The sequence below is a fragment of the Manis javanica genome, chromosome 7 (genome assembly GCF_040802235.1).
Source record: "Manis javanica isolate MJ-LG chromosome 7, MJ_LKY, whole genome shotgun sequence".
NCBI lineage: Eukaryota > Metazoa > Chordata > Mammalia > Pholidota > Manidae > Manis > Manis javanica.
The window spans coordinates 30,346,120-30,369,919 of NC_133162.1; the positions used below are offsets into that span (position 1 = coordinate 30,346,120).

The following is a 23,800-nucleotide window of genomic DNA, read 5'->3' on the forward strand; positions in this document are numbered from 1 at the left end:
TAAAATTGGTTATCAGTGTTTTAAAATGGGGAAGTCTAGGTTTTCACCTTCTTTGGATGATAGGAAGATGTAGCATCCTTAGGCCGTGTTGCCACTTGGACACAATCAGCTGGAGCATAGGTATGTGCTTTCCAGTTTGTTACAGCTTCTGTTTATTCATTTACTATTACTGCGTGGCCCAGTAGGCATTTGAACTTGGACCCCTGAATTAGGGGGCTATAAAGATAAATTTGTACCTAAACTGAAAACATGAACCATCATGCTTCTTCCAGATCAAAGCAAAACTCTGTGTCTCATCTTTATATCCCCTTGGATTAGTTTAGAACCTAGTTGGGAGGAACGAATAGTTTAGTTGGGATTAACCTAACCTTCTGGGAAACTCTTAGACTGAAAGGTGATCTGACAGGTTAGAGTTCTTGTTCCTGGGGCAATGCAGAAACTCTAGATTTATTTTGGACTGGGAAACCATTTATAGGCACAACAAACCTCTACAGATGGACTCCCCCTCCAAAGTCTGGGATGTCTGAAGGGAAGGGGCCTTCTGGGAGATGTGGCTTTGCTTCCAACTTACTTTTCAAGCTCATTCCAACTGTTGTTTAAGTTAAATTCAATCTCCAGATGTGCCTCAGGAGGTTGAATGACTCCTGGGTGGACCATCTCTTAGTCTGAGAGAGCTCCAGGTGCTCAGGGATATTCAGATAGGTCTCCTCGGGCCAGTAGGTTCTAAACCTCTCTGGGAAAAAGGGCAAATCTCTGCCAATGTATTTGTAAAGAGTCTTCCAAGTGTAAAGTAGCTTTTCAGACCACTTATTTTAATCATAATTTCTCTTTTTTTGCTTCATTTTGCATATCCTCTGTTTTCCTTCCATATGGAACAGATTTGCGAGTAGAGGGTTTGTTTAGAGTACCTGGGAATAGTGTCCGACAGCAGATTTTAAGAGATGCTCTCAATAATGGAACTGATGTTGACTTGGAATCAGGGGAATTTCACTCAAATGATGTTGCCACCTTGCTGAAGATGTTTCTAGGAGAGTTACCTGAGCCCCTGCTGACACACAAACATTTCCATGCACACCTCAAAATTGCTGGTGAGTATGGGAGGGTAGAAGAAGTAAATATATTGCTTTCAATTTAGTGAACTAATTTGGAATTTTCTATTGTTTTGTAACGCACAGCAATACTTTTGCCAATATGGTTAAGATTTAGTTATACTTCTGGGCTGTTTGGGTGCTCGTAAGTATTGGCCAGTTAAATTTGATTTAATCGATTGTTTTTCTTGCTAAGTAAGCTCTGTAGATAAAGTCTGGATTTCATTTATTTTTGTATCTGATGGATTCTAGCACTGTGCTTTGAACATTTTAGTTGCTCAATAAATGTGTGCTTTTCACTGGATTGATTCACATACGTGAGATGGTTACAAGTTTGCCATATTTGCTTTGGTTTGGGGCTTTTGCTAAGTATTATTATGCTTCAATAGAGATGAATTATGCTTTCAATTTATCTCTGATCTTGAAAATTTATTTTTTAAAAGGATTTTGTTTTCTAAGTAGATATAAAAAATTTGCGTAGTTCAGAATTCAAAAGAAAAAATTAAAAAAAATTAGTGAGAATGATGTCTTGATCTGGGTGGTGGTTACATGTATTTATATACATGTCAAAATTCATCAAGCTATATACTAAGATTTGTGCATTTTATGGTGTATACTGTAATAAATAGAACCCCTCCAAACCTACAAAATCCTCCAAAACCTCCCAAAAACAACAGGTTCAGAAGAATATACAATCAAAGCCTCTCTCCACCCATTCCCCAGCACCCAGTTTTTCTTTCCAGAGGCAACGAATGCTACTGATTTCTAATGTGTCCTTCCAGAGATATTTTATATGTTTACAAACAAACACATATTTTCTTTGTCTTTCTTTTTATGTAATGGTAGGGTTTACTGCCATACACGGTTCTGTGACTTGTTTTTTTTCACTTAATATATCTTGGAGAATGCTCCCTTTTCAGCTCATAAATAGTTTTCTCATTCTCTTTTATGCCTGTCTGCTGGGGAATTCATTCTCACATTGCATAGCTGTTATGCTGCTATTGCCTCTAAGTGCACACAGCACAGAATCCATTTTACATGTACTTAGTTTACTGCTTCTGAGCATTTTCCTCCTTCTTCTCATTTTAAGGAAAATAAATAGATTTTTTCTCTTGAGTAATTTTTACTACTAAAAAAGACTAGCTCTGAATTTATCAAATCTAATTAAGATTAAATTTTTTAAAGCATTTCTAGTAATAATCTGATGACATAATTTAGTAAATATTACTAGAATTTATGCAACTTTACAATTATTTTGGAAAGAAATGAAGTTGTTGGATCTTTGGAAAAGATATGGAAAGTACAGATAAGTTAATGTTTTGAGAGTTAACATGAAAATGCTTGTTCTGTTTGTTTTCCTGTTTAATTAATTTAGTGCGGTATTTGAAATCCTGTCCACCACTCTGTGATTCACTGTTCTTTGAGAGCATATTGTAGCATTTGATAGGCTTTGCTGATAACTGAAAGGGATTTTTGTTTTCAGTCCCATATTAATAAGGAAGAGTTTCTTGAAATATTACTTGCCTTCCATAGATCTGTAATTATTATTGAAGTTAAACAGCTTAAACAACACACTTTTCATTTTCATTTCAGATCTATATGAATTATACCTAAATGGTTATTTGTATCCTTTGAATTCTGATTATCCAGGGGACTATTTTTACTGATATCTGTGCAGTCTGTTATGAATAAAACAATGATTCTAATTCTGTGAGTAGCTGTCTGAATCATCCTGTTATCAGGGCATAATTCACTCTCATATTTCTTTTGTCAGTAGAATATCTGGGTGAGGAAAAGTGAAGGAGGTAACATTTGGCAAAGATATGTGTGAACTTGTTTTTATTTCCCTTTGGTATATACCTAGTGGTGGAATTGCTGCGTCATATGGTAACTGTACCTTTGACTTTTTGAGGAACTGCCAAACTATTTTCCCAACAGCAATGTAGGAGAGTTTAATTTTTTCAAAATTCTTGTCAACACTTGTTACTGTCTGTTTTTTTTTTTTTAAATTATAGCCCTACTAGTGAGTATGAAGTATCTCATTTGGCTATGATTTACATTTCCAATAGCTAGTGATACTGAGTATACAAATGCTTACTAGCCATTCGTAGATCTTTAGAGAAATGTCTCTTCAAGTCTTTTGCCCATTTTTTGATTTTTTCTTTTGGTCTTTTTATTATTAAATTGTATTGATATTATTTTGTTATTATATTCTGCTGTAATGTCTGTTTATACTTGATTCTTTTTTTTCTTTCTTTGATTGAAGTTGAGGGGAGGATAATAGTAGGAACAGTGATTTTTCTTGCTTATATTTTCTGCCTCCTATGCAATCATCTCTTTTGTCCTCAAGATTTGATGCAGTTTGATGATAAAGGAAACAAGACCAATGTACCAGATAAAGAGCGGCAAATTGAGGCTCTTCAATTGCTTTTCCTCATTCTCCCTCCACCCAATCGTAACTTGCTGAAGTTACTGCTTGATCTCCTGTACCAGACAGCAAAGAAACAAGACAAGAATAAGATGTCTGCCTATAACCTTGCCCTCATGTTTGCGCCACATGTCCTGTGGCCAAAAAATGTGAGTGTTGAGGGGAAGAGCAAAGACTGCTTGGTTTTCTTGGGCTGGACCTCCTCCTATGGCTGTACCTTGGTGAGGTTATCAAAGGTCCAAGGTCAATTCTTCAGCTTTATGAGGTTACAAACATGCTTTATTAGTTCCATTTAAGAGTCATCAAACCCACAAGGGCCTATTCCTGTTAATCTCACTTATAAATCAATCTCTGATAAATCTGAATGGCGATTTATTAGTAGAAATTCCTAGTGAAAAATTATACCTACTAAATAATCTAGAATACTCATTTTGACTGGGCAGTTCCTTCTTACTATGAAAGCCTTCTTGAGAAATCAAATTAATTTCTGAAGATTATATGATATAAATTTAGACTAGAGCTGTGCAATCTTACAGAATAATGCCACTGACCTTTAGATAAGGTGACACGTAGAGCAATCCTACCTTGTCCTAACTTTTCTATTTGCTGTAGATATTCTTTCCTTGGATAAAACTGAATGTGCTTCATATTACTGAGACCATGGCCTTCTCAGTGACTTAAATGAGAAATCAATTATCAGAAGACTTTTGAATTAATTTTTGTCCTACAGGCCCATAGCTTCATATTCCTGCCATTCATAATACAGGTTTTACTATGTGATGGAATTGGGAGCTGGGCTAACTGGGTTGGAAACTGCAAACCAATTTTATTACTTGTGTCATTTACCTATGCTCAGGCTCCTCCTCTGCAAACTGGGCATAATAGTTCCTTTACCACTTACCTCATAAGGTTGTTGGGAAGATAATAGAAGTAGATAAGATATGGTAACTTATGATTTTTGGGACTATAAGAAATGAGAAAAGGAAGGTAAAGAAGAGTGGTTGTGTGGAAGATTTTATCTAACAAGTAGCTAGTGAAAAAATAGAAAGTTCTAGGCTAGGGAAGGCCTTTGCCCAGAGAAAAGTTGAGGGGAGAGGACACACCAACATCTGTCTGTATTAAGGAGATCGTGCCTCATAAGGAGAGAATACAGACCAGCTAATTGAGACTATGAAAAAGGAGTCATTTATGCCTATAAAAAGTATTTAAGAGGCCTCAGTACAAGCAAACATTAAGTACAGGGATGCATGTTGATGATGAAGGCTTTGGGATAGTAGAGATGCTCAAGTGCTTAAAAAAGAGGCAGGAGAAACAAGAGAAGGGAATCAACAACGATTTGACTGTATTTTTAAGAAACGTCACCTTTGGGATGAATTAGTAGTGATGGTTCTCTTTCATCTTTGGAGAAACTACAGTGCTTGCAGTTGACACAGATTCTTTTCTGCCTGCCCATTTTGAATGCCAGACGATCTCTTCTTTAGCAGCTCTGTTTTCAGGTGTAATTCTCAAGCAGAATTAGGAAATGCAGATCTGTTCCAAGGATTTCTTGGTCACTTCAAGGACACATGGTTTAAAAAATTTTTTTTTATTTTTCAGTTTATTTCTAGGGTAATTATTTTACCATTCTTTTTTTTAAATTTTATTTTGTTATCATTAATCTACAATTACATGAAGAACATTATGTTTACTAGGCTCCCCGCTTCACCAAGTCACCCCCACAAACCCCATTAGAGTCATGTAATAAGATGCTATAGAATCACTGCTTGCCTTCTCTGTGTTGTACAGCCCTCCCCATGACCCCTCCCATATTATACATGCTAATTGTAATGCCCCCTTTCTTTTTCCCCGCCCTTATCCCTCCCTTCCCACCCATCCTCCCCAGTCCCTTTCCCTTTGGTAACTGTTAGTTCATTCTTGGGTTCTGTGATTGTGCTGCTGTTTTGTTCCTTCAGTTTTTTCTTTGTTCTTATACTCCACATATGAGTGAAATCATTTGGTATTTGTCTTTCTCCGCCTGGCTTATTTCACTGAGGATCATACCCTCTAGCTACATCCATGTTGTTGCAAATGGTAGGATTTGTTTTCTTCTTATGGCTGAGTAATATTCCATTGTGTATATGTACCACATCTTCTTTATCCATTCATCTACTGATGGACACTTAGGTTGCTTCCATTTCTTGGCTATTGTAAATAGTGCTGTGATAAACATAGGGGTGCATCTGTCTTTTTCAAACTGGGCTGCTGCATTCTTAGGGTAAATTCCTAGAAGTGGAATTCCTGGGTCAAATGGTATTTCTATTTTGAGCTTTTTGAGGAACCTCCATACTGCTTTCCACAATGGTTGAACTAATTTACATTCCCACAAGCAGTGTAGGAGGGTTCCCCTTTCTCCACAACCTCGCCAATATTTGTTGTTGTTTGTCTTTTGGATGGTGGCAGTCCTTACTGGTGTGAGGTGATATCTCATTGTGGTTTTAATTTGCATTTCTCTGATGACTAGCAATGTGGAGCATCTTTTCATGTGTCTGTTGGCCATCTGAGGACACATGGTTTTTCCTAGATTATGTCATATCAGTGGAAACTTGCTCAACTACAAAGCCTTCCAGAAGTAAACACTGATTTAGAGGCATCTTTGGTAGGAACAGAAACTATCATACCTTTGAGAGAATAAACTTACTTAATAAGTAAGTGAAATGAGTATGTCTTCTACTTCCCAGCTCTTTATTCCTCTTTTTTGTTTTCTTTTCCTCTGAATAGGCTACTGCAAATGACCTTCAAGAGAACATCACAAAGTTAAACAATGGGATGGCTTTTATGATTAAACACTCCCAGAAACTTTTTAAGGTAGGTAAGAGGTGGGGTTTGGGTGGTAATAGGACAAGGAGAATAGAGCAAAGTGGGATCCTCAGCAGGGATATAAAGATGACTATATAAAAAAGGCCCTGTGTGGGACTGGAAACCAGATGGGACAGTGACAAAACCCAGAGAACAACCACAGTGGGGAGTAGCAGGAAGTAGGAAGGTACCTGGAAGCTGAGTAGGATAATTGGCTTCACCCTTTGAGTCAACTTCCTTCTTTGTAAAAGCAGTGTATGTTAATAGCTGAGTAGTTTTTTAAAAAAATTGAAGTATCATTGATATACAATCTTATATTGGTTTCAAGTATACAACACAGTGTCTCAACAGTTACCCATGTTATTGAATTCTCACCCCCTCTACTGTAGTTACTATCTGTTAACATAGGAAGATGTTACAGAATCACTGGCTATATTCTCCATATGTACTACCATCCCCAAGACCAACTTTTATTATGATTGAGAATTTTTGTGCCCTTTTATCCTTCTCCCACTCCCCACCCACCCACCCTAACCCTACCCTAACCCTACCCCATGGTAACCACCAGTCACTTAGCAGCTGAGTAGTTTTATGCTGCCTGTTTTTTGCCAGTAGAATTTTGAGGGGGCTGACAGCCTTCTTCATTTTGTACTCTTTGTCCCTTTTAATGCAAACTACCATTGTTTCTGCCAACATGATTTTCTCAAGAACGTTGTCGTTTTTCTGGGGATTTCAGTGGGATTTACTCTATTAGACACAAGCCACATATGCACATCTTTGGAAGGTAAATTCTTCTCTACCCTGATCTACCTGCTGAGAAGGCTGAGGACGATACCTTTATGCTTTCTAGAGGCCCTGATTTGATTGAGAGGACCTTTGCATTCTTGAAAGGGCCTTTGTGTGACTGAATATTCTGACCTTTTGATGTTTTTAAGGTTTTAGCAAAAGGTTGTACAGTCATATCTGTGGCCTTTTCTTTAGAACCACTTTCTGATAGTGAATTTCCTAATTTTAGAATATTTTGCCATCTGGAAAGGCTGAGAATTAAAAAAAAATTTTTTTTCTAAGGTATGATTGATATACACTCTTATGAAAGTTTCACATGGAAAAACAATATGGTTACTACATTTACCCATATAATCAAGTCCCCACCCATACCCCAATGCAGTTACTGTCCATCAGTGCAGCAAGTTGCCAGAGATCCACTATGTGCCTTCTCTGTGCTACACTGTTCTCCCTGTGATCCCCCACACCATGTGTACTAAACATAATACCCCTCAGTCCCCTTCTCCCTTCCTCCCCACCCGCCCTCCCACACTCCTCCCCTTTGGTAACCACTAGTCCCTTCTTGGAGTCTCTGAGTCTGCTGCTACTTTGTTCCTTCAGTTTTGCTTTGTTGTTATACTCCACAAATGAGGGAAATCATTTGGCATTTGTTTTTCTCCGCCTGGCTTATTTCACTGACGATAATGTCCTCCAACTCCATCCATGTTGTTGCAAATTGTAGGATTTGTTTCTTTCTTATGGCCGAATAGTATTCCATTGTGTATATGTACCGCATCTTCTTTATCCATTCATCTACTGATGGACACTTAGGTTGCTTCCATATCTTGGCTATCGTAAAAAGTGCTGCGATAAACATAGGGGTGCATATGTCTTGTTGAATCTGAGAAGTTGTATTCTTTGGGTAAATTCCAAGGAGTGGGATTCCAGGGTCAAATGGTATTTCCAATTTTAGTTTTTTGAGGAACCTCCATACTGCTTTCCACAATGGTTGAACTAGCTTACATTTCCACCAGTAGTGTAGGAGGGTTCCCCTTTAAGGCAGAGAATTTTTAAGATCATCCAGTTCTGGATACTTTTTTCCCTTACTTCAGTTTTATTTTATTATGGTGAAATATAGATAACAAAATTTACCATATTAACATCTTTAAGTGTATCACTCAGTGGCATTAATCACCTTCATATTGTTATGCAAAATTACCACCATCTTTCTCCAGAACTCTTTTTATCTTGCAAAACTGGAACTCTATAGCCATTAAATAATAACTCCCTATTCACCCCTCCCCCTTGGCCCTAGCAAACACTATTCTACTTTCTGTTCTATGATTCTGACGACTTTAAGTATTTCATGTACATGGAATCATACTGTATTTGTCTTTTGGTGATTGGCTTTTTCACTTGGCATAAAGTTTTCAAGGTTCATCCATGTTGTAGCTTTTGACAGCATTCTGTCCTTTCTAAGGCTGAGTAATATTCCACTCGTGTGTGTGTGTGTGTGTGTGTGAGTGTGTGTACCACATTTTGCTTATCATTCATCCATTGAGGACACTTGCATTGCTTCCACATTTTAGCTCTTGTGAATAATGCTACTGTGAGCATGGGTGTACAAATATGTCTTTGAGACTCTGATTTCAATTCTCTTGGGTATATACCCAGAAGTAGAATTGAGATAGGGACCTTGGGTGTAGTCAGAGTAGGGTGAGGGCCTCTGGAAAAAGCAAGGCAGGATATTTGCAGTCAGAGCAATGTAACTACATACAAGGAAACCCCCTTCTAAAACTGTATGAGACATTCAGCTCTAGTCATTCTTCAATGAGATCAGTTAATATTCCCCAGATAAAGAAGAGTAGCACATGTTTTTATTATACTAATCATTTATAATTGTTAGGGTCCAGGAACTCAGGGTTTTCCCGAGAGAACAAAGCACACAGGCATGGAGATGTAAGCACAGGCAAAGTCTTTATTCAGCCAGCAAGCTGTGGTCGACAGCACCTCCCCTGACACGCAGACCGAGTCCGAGTTGCCAACCCCCAGGCAACTTTAGGTATTGCTTATATGGGATTTTCACAGCCGTTACACCAAAGCCCGCGCATTTCTACAACCAATAATTTTAAAACACATTCTATATTGTAACCTTTTAGGGAACACTCCAGTTGCCTGACCGCTTCAATTGTTATCTCTTGCTTACCCAAGCATGTCTATGTGACTTATCACGGATCACGCCCCCAGGCTGTTGCCCACTTCTAGTTATCTAACTTAAAGCAGGCGCATTTCTAAGCTTAGCCTCAGGTTGTTTATTCAAAACTGGGTGGCCCATCCTTTAGGCAGTTAGGTTAAATGTTATTAGTCCTTTTTCCTGACTCTTGATGCCCTCTGCCCTCCTTTACATTTCCCCCCTTTTCTTGATCAGACTAAGGAATCTTCCGCAGCGGTATCTAGGGCCTGATATTTTTGGCGAAGGACCAGGAGTTGGACGGTGTCAAACTTCTCTTGCACAAACTTAAGCAGCCTATTTATTATACACGGGCCGATGGTAAGCAAAAGCAGCAGGATGACCAGTGGCCCTGCAACGGCCGAGAGGAGGGTAGCAAACCATGGCTTGTGCTTAAACCAAGATTCAAACCAGCCTTCGTTGCTGATGCTTTCATATTCTTTACGTCGCCTGTCAAGATCTTTTTTTAGTTTGGCTAAGGAATCTCTAACTGCACCTGTCTTATCTACATAGAAACAGCATTCTTCTTTTAGGGCTGCGCATAGCCCACCTTCTTTTAAGAACAAGAGGTCCAGGCTTCTTCGGTTCTGTAGGACCACCTCTGCCAAGGAGGTGAGAGATTGCTCCAGGTTTGATACTGACTGTCGGAGCTGTTCTAGGTCCCTGTCGACTGCCAGCCTCAGGGTTGTGAGCCCTTTTTCCTGTGTCACGAGGGCTGCGACCCCAGTGCCTGCCCCTGCTATCCCTAGGGAGACGAGGATCCCAATGGTCAGGGCAGTAACAGCCTCCTTCTTGCTCCAGTGGGGATTCAGTCTTTCTTCCCAATAAGAAAGGAGAGAGTCATGAGAACGATATATTAGGTGAGGTAGAATGGCCACCAGCACACAAAACTCATTATTAGTATTGAACACAGAAGTGTATAGGGCCGGGGTGAGGCCTGTCTTTGAACAGAGTCACCAACCTGAGGAGGGTATAATCCACTTTCCTTGCTCCCACGGGGTGCTATTATAGGAGGAGCATAACTGGCTCTGGGCCGTCGGGACTGTGCCTACACATGTTCCAGCAATAGAAACTTGAGTGATTCTAAGTCTCCACGGTCTCCCGTCCCAGTAAGTGGGATGGGAGTTGTTGATAGTGTAGGAGCCATTTATCCCGATTGCCTCATAGAAGGGGGGTGAACCTGGGTAGCATAGCCAACAGGGATTGGTGAGGGAGGAAGTGGTGTGGTTAAGAGTCTCTACTACTGCCTGCACCATTTCCCACATGGGATTATCTAACCCGGAGGGGGTGTGCTGGGCCCATAACCCAGAGGTCGATGGACCCGGTCCTCTCGTGGGTTCTGGAGCAAGCGTCCTGGTTGGCATTTTCTCATCCTTTTTGCTCAGGCCCTTATCTTGGATTGAAGGTTTCTGGGGATTTATAACCGGGTTGGGACCTACGGCAGCGGTGGGAGCTAACACGGTTCATTTAATGGTGAGGGTTGAGCCTTCTTCCTCATGTCCCCAAGATTTATAGTACTTTATCCCCCATGTTAGCCCTCTTATCCAACGTGATACCTCAGTCTTTTTGCCCATCTCAGTGAATTGAATTCGTACCCAATCCCGGTCCCTGTCACAAGCCCTGTCCCTTTGCACGTGACGTGGGAGGCCCTGGTTGACATAAGAAAATTTGACAGCATCCCCTTTTGTAACCGGCCATTTCTGACCCCCATCGTTCGAGGTTACACAGGTCAATTTGGCACACCAGAAGGGCCCCCACCCACATGACTCTCCTTTACCTGCTTTTGGGCAGGCATAAAATCCCTGGGCCTGGGTGCCAGCTGAAGGGGCGATCCCCCAAAGGGTCTGGTAACCTTGGTTGATCCGTCGAAGGCAGAAAAACAGGTCAGGCCACCAGGTTCCGAGTGGCGCACTGTGTTCTGTGGTACTGATGACTTCTCCAGTTGCGCCGTTGACCAGCACCCAGGTCAGGCCCCATGGCTGGGGGTGGGCTGGTCACAGATGTGGTTCCCTTTAAGGTCCATACTAAGGCACTTATCAGCAGAATCCCCTTCATCTTCGGCTTAGGTGTAGTTTCAGGGGATTCGCAGGATGCTGCTGCACCTTCCACTCCTCCTTGCGGGCCCCTGGATCCTGATGAGGCAGGATCTTCCGAATGTGGGTGTGGTGCACCCAAGGAGTAATACCGTCAACCTTGAGAGCAGTGGGGGTGGTAAACAATACAACGTAAGGTCCTTTCCACCTGGGCTCGAGAGTCTTCACTTGGTGTCTCTTGACCCACACCATATCCCCTGGGACTATGCCATGTTCCGGGCTTGGAATTTTCCCGCCCTCGTAATACGCTCTGATCAGGGGCCATATTTCCTGCTGCACTTTAGCAAGAGCTTGCAACACCTTCAGATAGTCAGGGGACAGGTCCTCTACACCGGGAAGCTGCACTCGCCGGATTATGGGTGGAGGAGCCCTGTACATTATCTCAAATGGAGTTAAACTATGTACATAGGGGGAGTTCCGAGCACGGAAGATGGCTAAGGGAAGGAGGGTCACCCAGTCCCTGCCAGTCTCCAATACCAATTTAGAAAGGGTCTCCTTCAGGGTCCGACTCATTCTTTCTACCTGCCTAGAGCTTTGTGGGTTATAAGCACAATGTAACTTCCAATCTACTCCCAAAGCTAGGGCTAGTCCTTGCAGGACTTTGCTAACGAAAGCTGGGCCGTTATCGGAACCTATTGCTTCAGGGACTACCCCATATCTGGGGATGATTTCCTCAATTAATCTTTTTGCTACTATCTGGCTAGTCTCATGCTTGGTTGGAAAGGCCTCCACCCACCCAGAGAAAGTATCTACCATAACCAGCAAATACTTGTATCCATACTTCCCTGGTTTTATTTCGGTGAAGTCTATTTCCCAATTCCTCCCTGGAGCCCTCCCCCTTTCCCGGGTACCTGCCGGGTGCAGCCCTCTTGGGGCTGGTCTTAGCCTTGCACAGCTACTGCATTCATTCGTGATCTGACGAGCTGCCTCATTCTGGTGGGGAAACACCAACTTCGCAGACTGGAAAAGGCTGAGCAGCTTTTTCCAGCCTAGATGGGTGGACTTGTGCAGATTAGCAAGCATGTACTGCCCCAATGCTTCAGGCAGGATCAACCTACCTTCTTGGTCCCTACTCTAATTTCCCTCCCTAAACACTTTCCCCGAGACTTGTTTCTTAATCCACTCAAGATCCTGGGGGGAATACTCAGGTTTGGGTGGCAAGGCGGGCAGTTCAGGTATGGGTATTTCGAGGGCTGCAAGTACAAGGGAGTCCGAGAGGGCTGCCCTTTTAGCTTCCGCATCAGCATGGCTGTTGCCGACGGCCTCTTCTTTGATTGGTGGCCTGGTACATGTATAACTGCTACTGCTTTGGGTTTTTCGACAGCAGCTAGTAGTCTTTGGACTTCTTGCAGATTCCTCAGTCCCTTCCCTTCCGCGGAACGGAATCCTCTTTCTCGGTAGATGGCACCGTGGACATGGACAGTGCCAAAGGCATATCTGCTATCTGTGTATATGTTGGCCCTCTTGCCTTCTGCTCTTTCCAGGGCCTCAGCAAGAGCAATAAGTTCCACCTTCTGTGCTGAGGTGCCAGGGGGCAGAGCTGCGCTCCAGACAACTTCCCCTTCGTGGGTTACTACAGCTGCCCCTGCTCTCCTGACCCCCTCCTGCACAAAACTGCTCCCATCCGTATACCAATTCAGCTCACAGCTTGGTAACAGTGTGTCTTTCAGGTCTGCTCGCACCTGGATAATTTCGGAAAGGATGTCTCCACAGTCATGGATGGGGGTCGTCGGATCTGGGTCTGGCAGAAGGGTGGCAGGATTTAGGGTTACCGGGTCAGAGAAGGTGTTTCGTGGAGAGTCTAGTAGGAGCCCTTGTAGTGGGTGAGTCTTGCGTTCGTCATCCATTTTCCTGGAGGATGCCTGAGGATCCCCTCTACGGTATGTGGGGCTGTTATTCTTAGGTTCTGGCCAAAAGTCAGCTTGTCTGCCTCCTTTACCAGTAGAGCGATGGCTGCTAGGATATGCAGACAAGGTGGCCACCTGGAGGCCACTGGGTCTAGCCGCTTGGACAAATAGGCCACAGTTCTCTTCCATGGGCCCAGCTGCTGAGCCAGGACTCCTTTGGCCACTCCCTTCTTTTCATCTATAAACAGGATAAAGGGTTTTTCTGGTTCTGGCAGAGATAGGGCGGGGGCCCGGAGGAGAGCTTCTTTTAGTCTGTCAAAAGCCTCTTGTCGTTCCTGAGTCCATTGCCAGCCCGGCTCTTTGGTCGCTTCATATAGCGGTCGGGCTATTTCTGCGTACCCTGGAATCCAAAGCCTGCAAAACCCCGCTGAGCCAAGAAATTCTTTCACTCCCCGGGGTGAGGAGGGGACGGGGATAGTCAGGATAGTTTGTTTCATAGCCTGCGTTAGCCACCTGGCCCCATTAGATATTTCGTACCCCAGGTAGACTACTGACCTCTGACAGATGTGGGCTTTCTTGGTGCTGGCTCGATATCCCAGTTCGCCTAGTTCAGCCAGCAAGTTCCCTGTGGCTTCTTCACACTCCTCACGGGTTTCTGTAGCCAGCAACAGGTCATCCACATACTACAGCAGTGTCACGCGGGGGTGGCTCCTGCGAAAGGGCTCCAGGTCCTGGCTTAGGGCTTCATTGAATAAGGTGGGAGAGTTCTTGAAGCCTTGTGACAGTCTAGTCCAGGTAAGCTTCCCTTTTCTTCCTCCCCCTGGTTCTTGCCACTCAAAGGCAAACAAAGGCTGACTAACTTCAGAGAGTGGGATACTGAAGAAGGCGTCTTTCAGGTCCAGAGTAGTATACCACACATGTGCGGGTGGCAGGTAGCTGAGTAGGGTGTAAGGGTTGGGCACTGTAGGATGGATGTCTTCTACCCTCTCATTGACCTTTCACAAGTTCTGCACCGGTCTGTAATCTCCACTGCCAGTCTTCCTTACTGGAAGCAGGGGCATATTCCATGCAGATTGGCAGGTTTTAAGGATTCCTGTCTCCAATAGTCTATGGATATGGGGTGCTATTCCTTTCCTAGCCTCTTCTGGCATTGGATATTGCTGGACCCGGATGGGTAGAGCTGCGGCTTTGAGTTGAACAACGACCGGGGATAGGTGTTTAGCGAGACCAATTCCTCCGGTCTCGGCCCATGTGGAAGGGAACCTCTGTAACCAAGAGTCCATTTCTCCCCGGCCCCCCTTTTCTTGATCCGCCTGAAACAGACGATGTTCGTCAGCCAGGGACAGAGTTAACACATGCTCCGGTTGTAGGGGCTGCCCTTCTTTGTCCATGATTTTTATCCCTTCTGGTTCAAAATGGATGCGCGCCCCGACCTTGGTTAGTAAGTCTCTACCTAACAGCGGTGCGGGGCTCTCAGGTACAACCAGAAATGAGTGAGAGATCTGATGCCTTCCTAGGTCCACTTTTCTGCTAGTGGTCCAGGCACATTTCTTGGACCCTGTTGCTCCCTGGACTATATTTGTGCGTCCTGGGTTCAGGGGACCGTGGGCCTGGTTGAGAACTGAATATTGTGCCCCAGTGTCTACCATGAACCCAATGGGAGTCCCCTCCACGCACAGGGTTACCCAGGACTCGGGGAGGGGTGCCGAGCCCCGTCCCCGTCAATCCTCCTCTCCTAGGTGCAGGGTTTTAACAGGGTTCCCTCCTCCTTGTTCCCTCCTTTGGGGGCACTCCCTCTTCCAATGTCCATATCTCTTGCACAGGGCGCATTGATCTTGTCCTAGTCGGGATTGGCGGGGTCCTGTTCCTTGAGGTGGCCTAGGGCCCTCCTTCACCCTGGCCAGGAATATCCTGGCCATCTCCTCCCTCTGCTTCTTGTTTTCCCTCTTCTGAAATTCTCTGTCTTCCTTCCTATTTTTCTCCTGTATTACCCATTTCTCTTTCCTCAGCCTTTCTTCTCTATCTTCCGGAGTTTCCCTAGCATTGAAGACCTTCTCTGCCTGCTGCAGCAGCTCTCTAATAGAGATCTCCCCCAGGTCCTCCCGCTTGTGGAGTTTTCTCCGGATATCGGGGGCTGCCTGGTTGATGAATGAGACGACTACAGTGGATCTGTGTTCCTCTGCTTCTGGGTTTATGGGGGTGTACTGCCTGTAAGCATCAAACAGCCTTTCCAGATACGCGGCTGGGCTTTCCATTTCCCCCTGAACAATAGTTTTTACCTTAGCCAGGTTAGTGGGCCGTCTGGCGGCCGCCCAGAGACCGGTCATCAGAGTCTGGCGGTAGACCAGGAGACGCTCCCTATCTTCTGCAGTCCCGAAGTCCCAATCCGGGCGTGTAAGTGGGAACGCCTCGTAGATGATGGGCTGGAGGGTAGTGGGTCTTCCATTTTCTCCGAGGACATTTTTCCTGGCCTCATTGAGGATACGCTCTCGTTCTTCCATCGTGAAGAGAGTGCGGAGCAATTGCTGGCAGTCGTCCCATGTGGGACGATGGGTAAACATAATGGACTCCACTAAACCTATAAGACACTTGGGGTCCTCTGAGAAGGGAGGGTTCTGAGTCCTCCAATTATAGAGGTCACTAGATGAAAAGGGCCAGTATTGATATTGTTGAGCGATGCCTGTACCGATGGCGCGCACAGGCAGAACCGGCACTGCTCCTTCTGAGGTGGAGGAGGGAGCCTCCCCTTCTTGTTCCCTGGCCCCCGAGGCCTTAATTGCATTCCTCCTGTTCTACCTGGCGCCCAGAGTGGGGCCAGGGCGGGGGAGTGTGGGGAAGCTCTTTCCAGCCTCCTGCCTCCCTCTGCTGAAGAGTCTGGGGAAGCTGCAGCCGCCTGGTTCCCACTGGGTTCCCCAGCCTCGTTTTCTATCCTCCCGGCAGCTTCACCCCCCTCCTCCGCATACGGGGGTGGCTGCTCAATCGGCAGAAGGGGGTAGAGAGGAGAACTGTCGGGGAGGACAGGCGGCGCACTCGGGCGCACAGGATTTCTGGCCCTGTGATTAGAGGGCTCTAATTTTTCCTGAGCAACTAGGACGGAGGTCTTTAGGGGGTCAGTATGAGGTTTCCCCACCAAAAAGGGCCTCAGCCAGGATGGAGCATTCTCGGCTAGATTTTCCCAGACCAAGATATAGGGGAGTTGGTCAGGGTGGCCCTCAGGGCCTGGTCGGGACATAATGGTTTTGACTTTGCTGATAAGGTCCAGGGAAAGAGATCCCTGGGTCAGCCAGCCTACTCCAAAGGAAGGCCACTCAACTGAGCAAAAGGTGTCAAGCTTACCCTTCTTGATGCCAAGGCTCATATTTAAGGCCTGTTTCTTGACCTACGGGAAATGGGGAAGGGTCAGACTCTTAGGAGTAGCCTGAGCCTGACCCATGGTGAAAAAGAAGAAAAAGGATATGAGGGAGACAAAGGCGAAGGATGAAGATGCCACTTCAAACAAGATGGCTGTTATATGTGCTTGTGAATGGGTGCCTGTCGTTGCACAGTTTTTCTTCTGCAGGGGACGCGAATTTATCTGGGATTCGCGGCTGTGACCCCCTTATCCTGTCAAGGGAATCTTCTAGCGGTGGGCGCCCTAATGGCTCTTAATTGCCCGACCCGTGCCCATGGGGAATGATGTAGTGGCAGAAAGGAGGAACGGAGAGAGCAGGAGAACCTTAGAACAAGGAAACTTAAAATAAGAAGCGCATAAAAAAATATAAATCGAAACCAAAACACAGTAAAATAAACACACACCACATCTGATCACACTCATTCAGACCGGTCCTTCTCTCACTCTGGTGCGCACCACACTCACCACTTTCAGGGTCCTCAAAAACTCTCGTTATTCTCCCGAAAGGCGTCCACTCGGACCGCCGCAGGGTGACGAGCTCGATCTTTTCCTCCTTGGGCGCCAGTTTTCTGCCGATCGGACTTGCCTTCCTAAGGCCGAGTCACTCGGACCTTAGGGCCAGGATTGGTTATCTGGGCTTCACCCAGGGTCGCTAACCTGGGGGCCGGGACTACCAACCCGGACTCTCTCACTCGGGGTCACTAACCCGAGACCATACACAGGATGGGGACTCCCGCTTTATAATGTATTTATGCAGACATGAGGGGGCGACCCTTGAATTGCACTGCCCCGTCCAGACAATTAGACCTTGCCTCCAGCCGTCCTTTGTTCTCAGGGAAGCTGCATGGATCCCGGACGAGCCCCCAAATGTTAGGGTCCAGGAACTCAGGGTTTTTCCGAGAGAATAAAGCACACAGGCATGGAGATGTAAACACAGGCAAAGTCTTTATTCAGCCAGCAAGCTGGGGTCGACAGCACCTCCCCTGACATGCAGGCCGAGTCCGAGCTGCCTACCCCCAGGCAACTTTAGGTATTGCTTATATAGGATTTTCACAGCCGTTACACCAAAGCCCGTGCATTTCTACAACCAATAATTTTAAAACACATTCTATATTGTAACCTTTTAGGGAACACTCCAGTTGCCTGACCGCTTCAATTGTTATCTCTTGCTTACCCAAGCATGTCTATGTGACTTATCACGGATCACGCCCCCAGGCTGTTGCCCACTTCTAGTTATCTAACTTAAAGCTGGCGCATTTCTAAGCTTAGCCTCAGGTTGTTTATTCAAAACTGGGTGGCCCATGCTTTAGGCAGTTAGGTTAAATGTTATTAGTCCTTTTTCCTGACTCTTGATGCCTTCTGCCCTCCTTTACAATAATCATGTGTAAGATTCACCTTAGCATGCTAAAAGACCCAGGCCTAAGTACTGTCTTTCCTCCTTCAGATCTGATGAGGTGATTTTGCAAACTGGGCAACTAATTTAGCAAGTAAGCCCAGGCATGAACAACACGGTAAAAGGCAAGAAGGATTCCACCTTAAAGATAAGATTGCATTTTAATACCCAAGAAGTTAAGATGTTAGAAATTCTTAACTAACTCTTTAGCAAACAATACCTCAGCCCACCCTGGGGGCTGAGCAGGTGGCCTTGTTTCATATGCCCCCAGACCAAGATGCTGTATCTCAGGGAGAAATCAACAGAGCAGGAAGTTACTTGTGTTATTAATTCTAAATATTCTGGGACCACTTGATAAGTCCACACCCGTAAGCTTTTTTTCATGTTCTAGAAAAATCCTCATCTGCCTATAAAACCCCTAGACAGTGCACCACCCCGGACTCTCTTGTGCCTTCCTGGCATGAGCCAGGAGCTCTGTCCTTTCACTTTATCTCTAAATAAAAGCCTGTACCTTGCTCTCCTACCTTGAGTGTTTGTGAAGCTCATTCTTTGGCTTTGTGAACAAGAACCCCAGCATCAGAATTGCTGGATCATATGGTAACTCTAACAGCCATACTGTTTTCCATAGTGGCTGCAACTTTTTACATTTCCACCAACAATACACAAGTGTTCCCATTTCTTCACATCCTTGCCAACACTTGTTATTTTGTTGTTTTTGATAATAGATGTGCTAATAGGTGTGAGGTGGTATCATTGTAGTGTTTTTTTAAATGAAGTAATACATTTTATTTTTTAGAGCAGCTTTAGATTTATAAAAAATCTCAGTAGAAAGTACAAAGTTCCCATATATCTCCTCATGCACCTCCCAGATTCTCCTGTTATTCACATCTTTCATTAGTGTGGCACATTTGTTACAATTGATGATCCAATGCAATGAAATAATATAATAATGATAATGATACAAAATTGTTAACAGGTCTATAGTACACATCAGGGAAAACCCTTGGTATCATGCATGCTATGGATTTGACAGATGTACATGAATCCACCATTACAGTAACATAGAGAGTAGTTGTACTGCCCTAAAACTCCCCTGAGCTTCACTTAATTCATTGCTCCCTCCCTCTTTCCCTCTGAACTCCTGGAAACTATTGTTTTTTTGCTATGTTCCTACTTTTGTCTTTTTCAGAAAGTCATATAGTTGGGAATTGCACAGTATGTTGCCTTCTAAGATAGACTTATACATGTAAGTCTCTTTTTTTTGAGAGGGCATCTCTCATATTTATTGATCAAATGGTTGTTAACAACAGTAAAATTCTGTATAGGGGACTCAATGCACAATCATTAATCAACCCCAAGCCTAGTTCTCAACAGTCTCCAATCTTCTGAAGCATAACGAACAAGTTCTTACATGGTGAACAAATTCTTACACAGTGAATAAGTTCTTACATGGTGAACAGTGCAAGGGCAGTCATCACAGAAACTTTCAGTTTTGATCACGCATTATGAACTATAAACAATCAGGTCAAATATGAATATTCATTTGATTTTTATACTTGATTTATATGTGAATCCCACATTTCTCCCTTATTATTGTTATTATTATTATTATTTTTAATAAAATGCTGAAGTGGTAGGTAGATGCAAGATAAAGGTAGAAAACAAGTTTAGTGCTGTAAGAGGGCAAATGTAGATGATCAGGTGTGTGCCAATAGACTAAGTATTAATTCAAGCTAAACAAGGGCAACAAAACATCCACGGATGCAGATTTCTCTCAAAACAGCGGGGGGGAGGTTCTAAGCCTCACCTCTGTTGATCCTCAATTTCTCACCTGATGGCCCCCCTGCGACTGTGCCTGTCATAGGTTGTTCCTCCCTTGAGGAATCTTACCCGTCTCTGGCTAACCAGTCATCTTCCGGGGCCACACAGGGAAAGTAAAGTTGGTAAGTGAGAGAGAAGCAATATTGTTTGAAAAGGTTAGCTTTTTACTTCTTTGCAGATTTATGCCCTGTGGCTTTTATGCCCAGCATTTGTCTTGAGGTATCTTTACCACTTGGAAGAATTATGATACTCGGTAATTTTCGGTATGAGGCACAAATTCTACTAAAGGGTTGTAATTAGGAAGGAAGAAGAAAAGCTATAGAAGTAGCAGATGGAAGAAAACATGGGAAGATTGATTATTTCTTTGACATATCTTCTTGTAGAGTAACATAAGCATGTATAGGTTTTAAACTACTAATTAAATTGCATGCACACATTAACATAATAGGAATACAGCTACATAACCAAAGCAGACCTACAATTACCAGCCATATCCAGTGAAACCAAGAAAACCAGTTAGGCACCCTAGGCATTTGTGAAAACTTATCAATGATATGATAGATATTGTCTAACTTAATTTGAATAGTTTGAGAAAAATCAGACTTTTTTTAGCTTGGTTACTCATTTCTTTTTATCACTGAATACTATTGTGTTGTGTGGATGTGTCACAGCTCATTTATCCATGTTCACTATTGAAGGACATCTTGGTTGCTTCCACTTGTGGCAGTTATGAATAAAGCTACTGTAAACACCTGTGCAGGTTTTTTATGGACACAGGGTCTCAACTCCTTTGGGTAAATACAAAGAAGTCCAATTGCTAATCATATGGTAAAATTTTGTTTAGTTTTATAAGAAACTGTCTTCTAAAGTGGCTGTACCATTTTGTATTCCCATCAGCAATGAATGAGAGTTCCTGTGGCTCCACATCTTCGCTCAAATTTGGTGTTGCCCGTGTTCTAGATTTTAGCCAGTCTAGTAATCATGTAGAAGTATCTTGTTGCTTTAGTTCAGTTTCTGGATGACATGCTGTTGGACATCTTTAGATATGTTTGTTTCCATCTGTATATCTTTGATGAGGTATCTCTTCAGGTATTTTGTCCATAAAAAATTTTTGGTGGTTTGTTTTTCTTATTATTGAGTTTTAAGTCTTATTTTTATATTTTACACTCTGGCCTTTATAAGATATGTATTTTGCAGAGATTTTTCACCTGGCCTATAGCTCGTCATTCATTCACTGAACAGTAATCGTGAATTATACTTCAGTGTTACTTTAAAAGTCACTGTCAAACCCAAGGCATGTAGATTTTTCTCTCATGTTATTTTCTAGGAGTTTTAAAATTTTAAGTCTATAATCCATGTTTTTTGTTGTTTGCTTGTTTTTAGGACAGCAAGCAAGAGGCTTTTATTTAGAGATAAAGCGAGAGGACAGAGCTCCTGGCTCACGCCAGGAGGGGACAAGAGAGTCCCCCTCATTGTAGTTTTGATTTGCATTTCCCTAATGATTAATGATATTGAGCCTCTTTTCATGTGCTTATTGTCTTTATATCTTCTTTGAAGGAATGTCTATTTAATAAGTCCTTTGTGTACTTTTAATTGGGTTATTTTTGTTGTTATAGGAATTCTTTGTAGATTCTGGATATTAATTCCTTATCAGGTGTATGGTATACAAATATTTCCTCTTATTCTCTGGGTTGCCTATTTACTCTCTTGAGAGTGTCTTGCTGTTCAAAATCTAAAAATTTTCATGAAGTCTGATTTGTCTTTTTCTTTCCTGTGCCTTTGGTGTCATATGCAATAAATTTCCAAATCCATTGCCATGAGACTTTTTTCTCTATGCTTTCTTTTAAGAGTTTTATATTTGTAGGTCTTACATTTAGGTCATGAATCCATTTGGAGTTAATTTTTGTATTAGCTAAAGGTCCAACTTCATTCTTTTACATGTGGATATCCAGTTTTCCCAGCCATTTGTTGAAAAGACCGTTCTTTCCCCTTTTGAATAGTCTTGGCACCCTTGTTGGAAATCATTTGAGCATATTTGTGAGAACTTATTTCTGGACTCTTTACCCTATTTGATTAGTCTGTTTTTTTTTTTTATGCCAGTACCACCCTGTTTTGATTACTGTAGCTTTGTAGTAAGTTTTGAAATTGGGAAATGTGAGTCCTCCAGCTTTGTTCTTTTTCAAGATTGTTTTGGCTATTTGGGGACCCTTGAAATTCCATGTGAAATTTGGGATGGATTTATCTCTTTCTGCAAAAACTATAGTTGGGATTTTGATAGGCATTGCACTGAATCTGTAGATTACTTTGAGTAGTATTGACATCTTTACAATAGTAAGTCTTCCAGTCTATGAACATGGGATATTTTTCCATTTCTTTATGTTGTCTTTAATTTTTTTCAGCAACATTCATAGTTTTCATTGTACACGTCTTTCACCTCCTTGGTTAAGGTAATTCCTAAGTATTCTTAAAAAATTTTTTTTTAAAATTATTTTATTATTTTTTGTTTTAAATTAAGGTATATTGATATACAATCTTATGAAGGTTTCACATGAGCAACATTATGGTTTCAACATTCACCCATATTATCAAGTCCCCTCCCACCCCATTGCAATCACTGTCCATCAGTGTAGTAAGATGCTATAATTCCTTAGTATTCTTTCTGATGCTATTGTAAATGGAATTGAAATAAATATGAAATAGATCATATCATCTATGAACAGAGATAATTTTACTCCTTGTGCTAACAAGATGAAGATGAAGCCATGTATATATATGCCATACATATAATATATATACACATACATATGTATTATATATTATATAAATATATCATGCATACATAAATAAAATCTTATAACCTGATCATGGTTGTGCCATCCCATCATCTTAGCCATATAATGTAATCATCACGGAAGTGACATTCAGTTGCTATATTCTATTGGTTAGAAGCAATTGACAAGTCCCACCTGTATTCAAGAAGAAGGAAGTATGCAGGGTGTAAACAGGGGGGCCACCTTAGGATTTATCTGCTACAGGATGGTTAAGTGATCCAGACTTCAGAGTTTAGAAATGAAAGATCAGAATCTTTGGCTTATAGGCTAGAAAACAAGAATGTGCATCAGGGGCTTAGGTGCCCAGGTCAGAGATTATGGTCAATTAGAAGGTCAAGATCTAGATAAGTGTATTAGAGCAGTAGATATAGGACAACAGAAGAGAGAATGATGAACAAAGTTCTTTCAAACCAGTTCTTTATATATTTCCTTAGAGGGGAAGAGCTAGTTCCAAAGCCTGCATTTATAGGTATAAGTAGAGAGGAGTTGTGAATATGGAAATTAAGTGGTTGTGACAGTGGTTGTGAATCAAAATGGGGAATTTCCAGGTATAGTTCCTAATAGAAATCTCCTTCCATTATGTTATCTTGTTACCATTGATAAGGGGTTACTTTTCATAGCCCACTACCCGCAAGTTAAAACGAGAGGAGAGATTTCAGCAGTCTCACTGTCCCTCACAGTTTCTAGCCTTTCCACCTTCTGATCTCTCTACCTGCGGAGCCCTTTCTCCCCTGCACATTGTCCAGTGTACACAATTAAAGTATGAAAAAGTTGTGCTTCACTGTGAAGGATTTTTTTTAAGTGTCTTAAAACAACACAGACTTGTTATCTTATAGTTTTGTAGGTCAGAAGTCTGACATGAGACTCACCAGGCTAATATCAAAGTGTTGGCAGAGCTGCATTCCTTTCTGGATGTTCAAGGAGAGAGTCTGTGTGCCTTTTCCATCTTCTAATGATTGCCCATATTTCTTGACTTATGGTGCCCTTCCTCCATCTTTAAGACTAGCTATGTTTTCTCTCTCTGCTATTCTCCCATAGTCACATTTCCCTCGGACCGCAGCTGGGAATGGTTCTCTGC

General features: G+C 42.8%; 1 protein-coding gene across 2 annotated transcripts in view; it reads left to right on the plus strand.

Annotated features, from left to right (window-relative positions):
• The window catches only part of ARHGAP19 (Rho GTPase activating protein 19), an 85,548-nt gene that overhangs the window by 39,678 nt on the left and 22,070 nt on the right, over positions 1-23,800 (plus strand). For both annotated transcript variants that reach the window (XM_073240602.1, XM_073240603.1), the window contains exons 4-6: positions 879-1,088; positions 3,439-3,665; positions 6,274-6,360. In XM_073240602.1, coding sequence (XP_073096703.1) covers positions 879-1,088; positions 3,439-3,665; positions 6,274-6,360 — 524 coding nt within the window. The remainder of the gene's footprint in view (positions 1-878; positions 1,089-3,438; positions 3,666-6,273; positions 6,361-23,800) is intronic.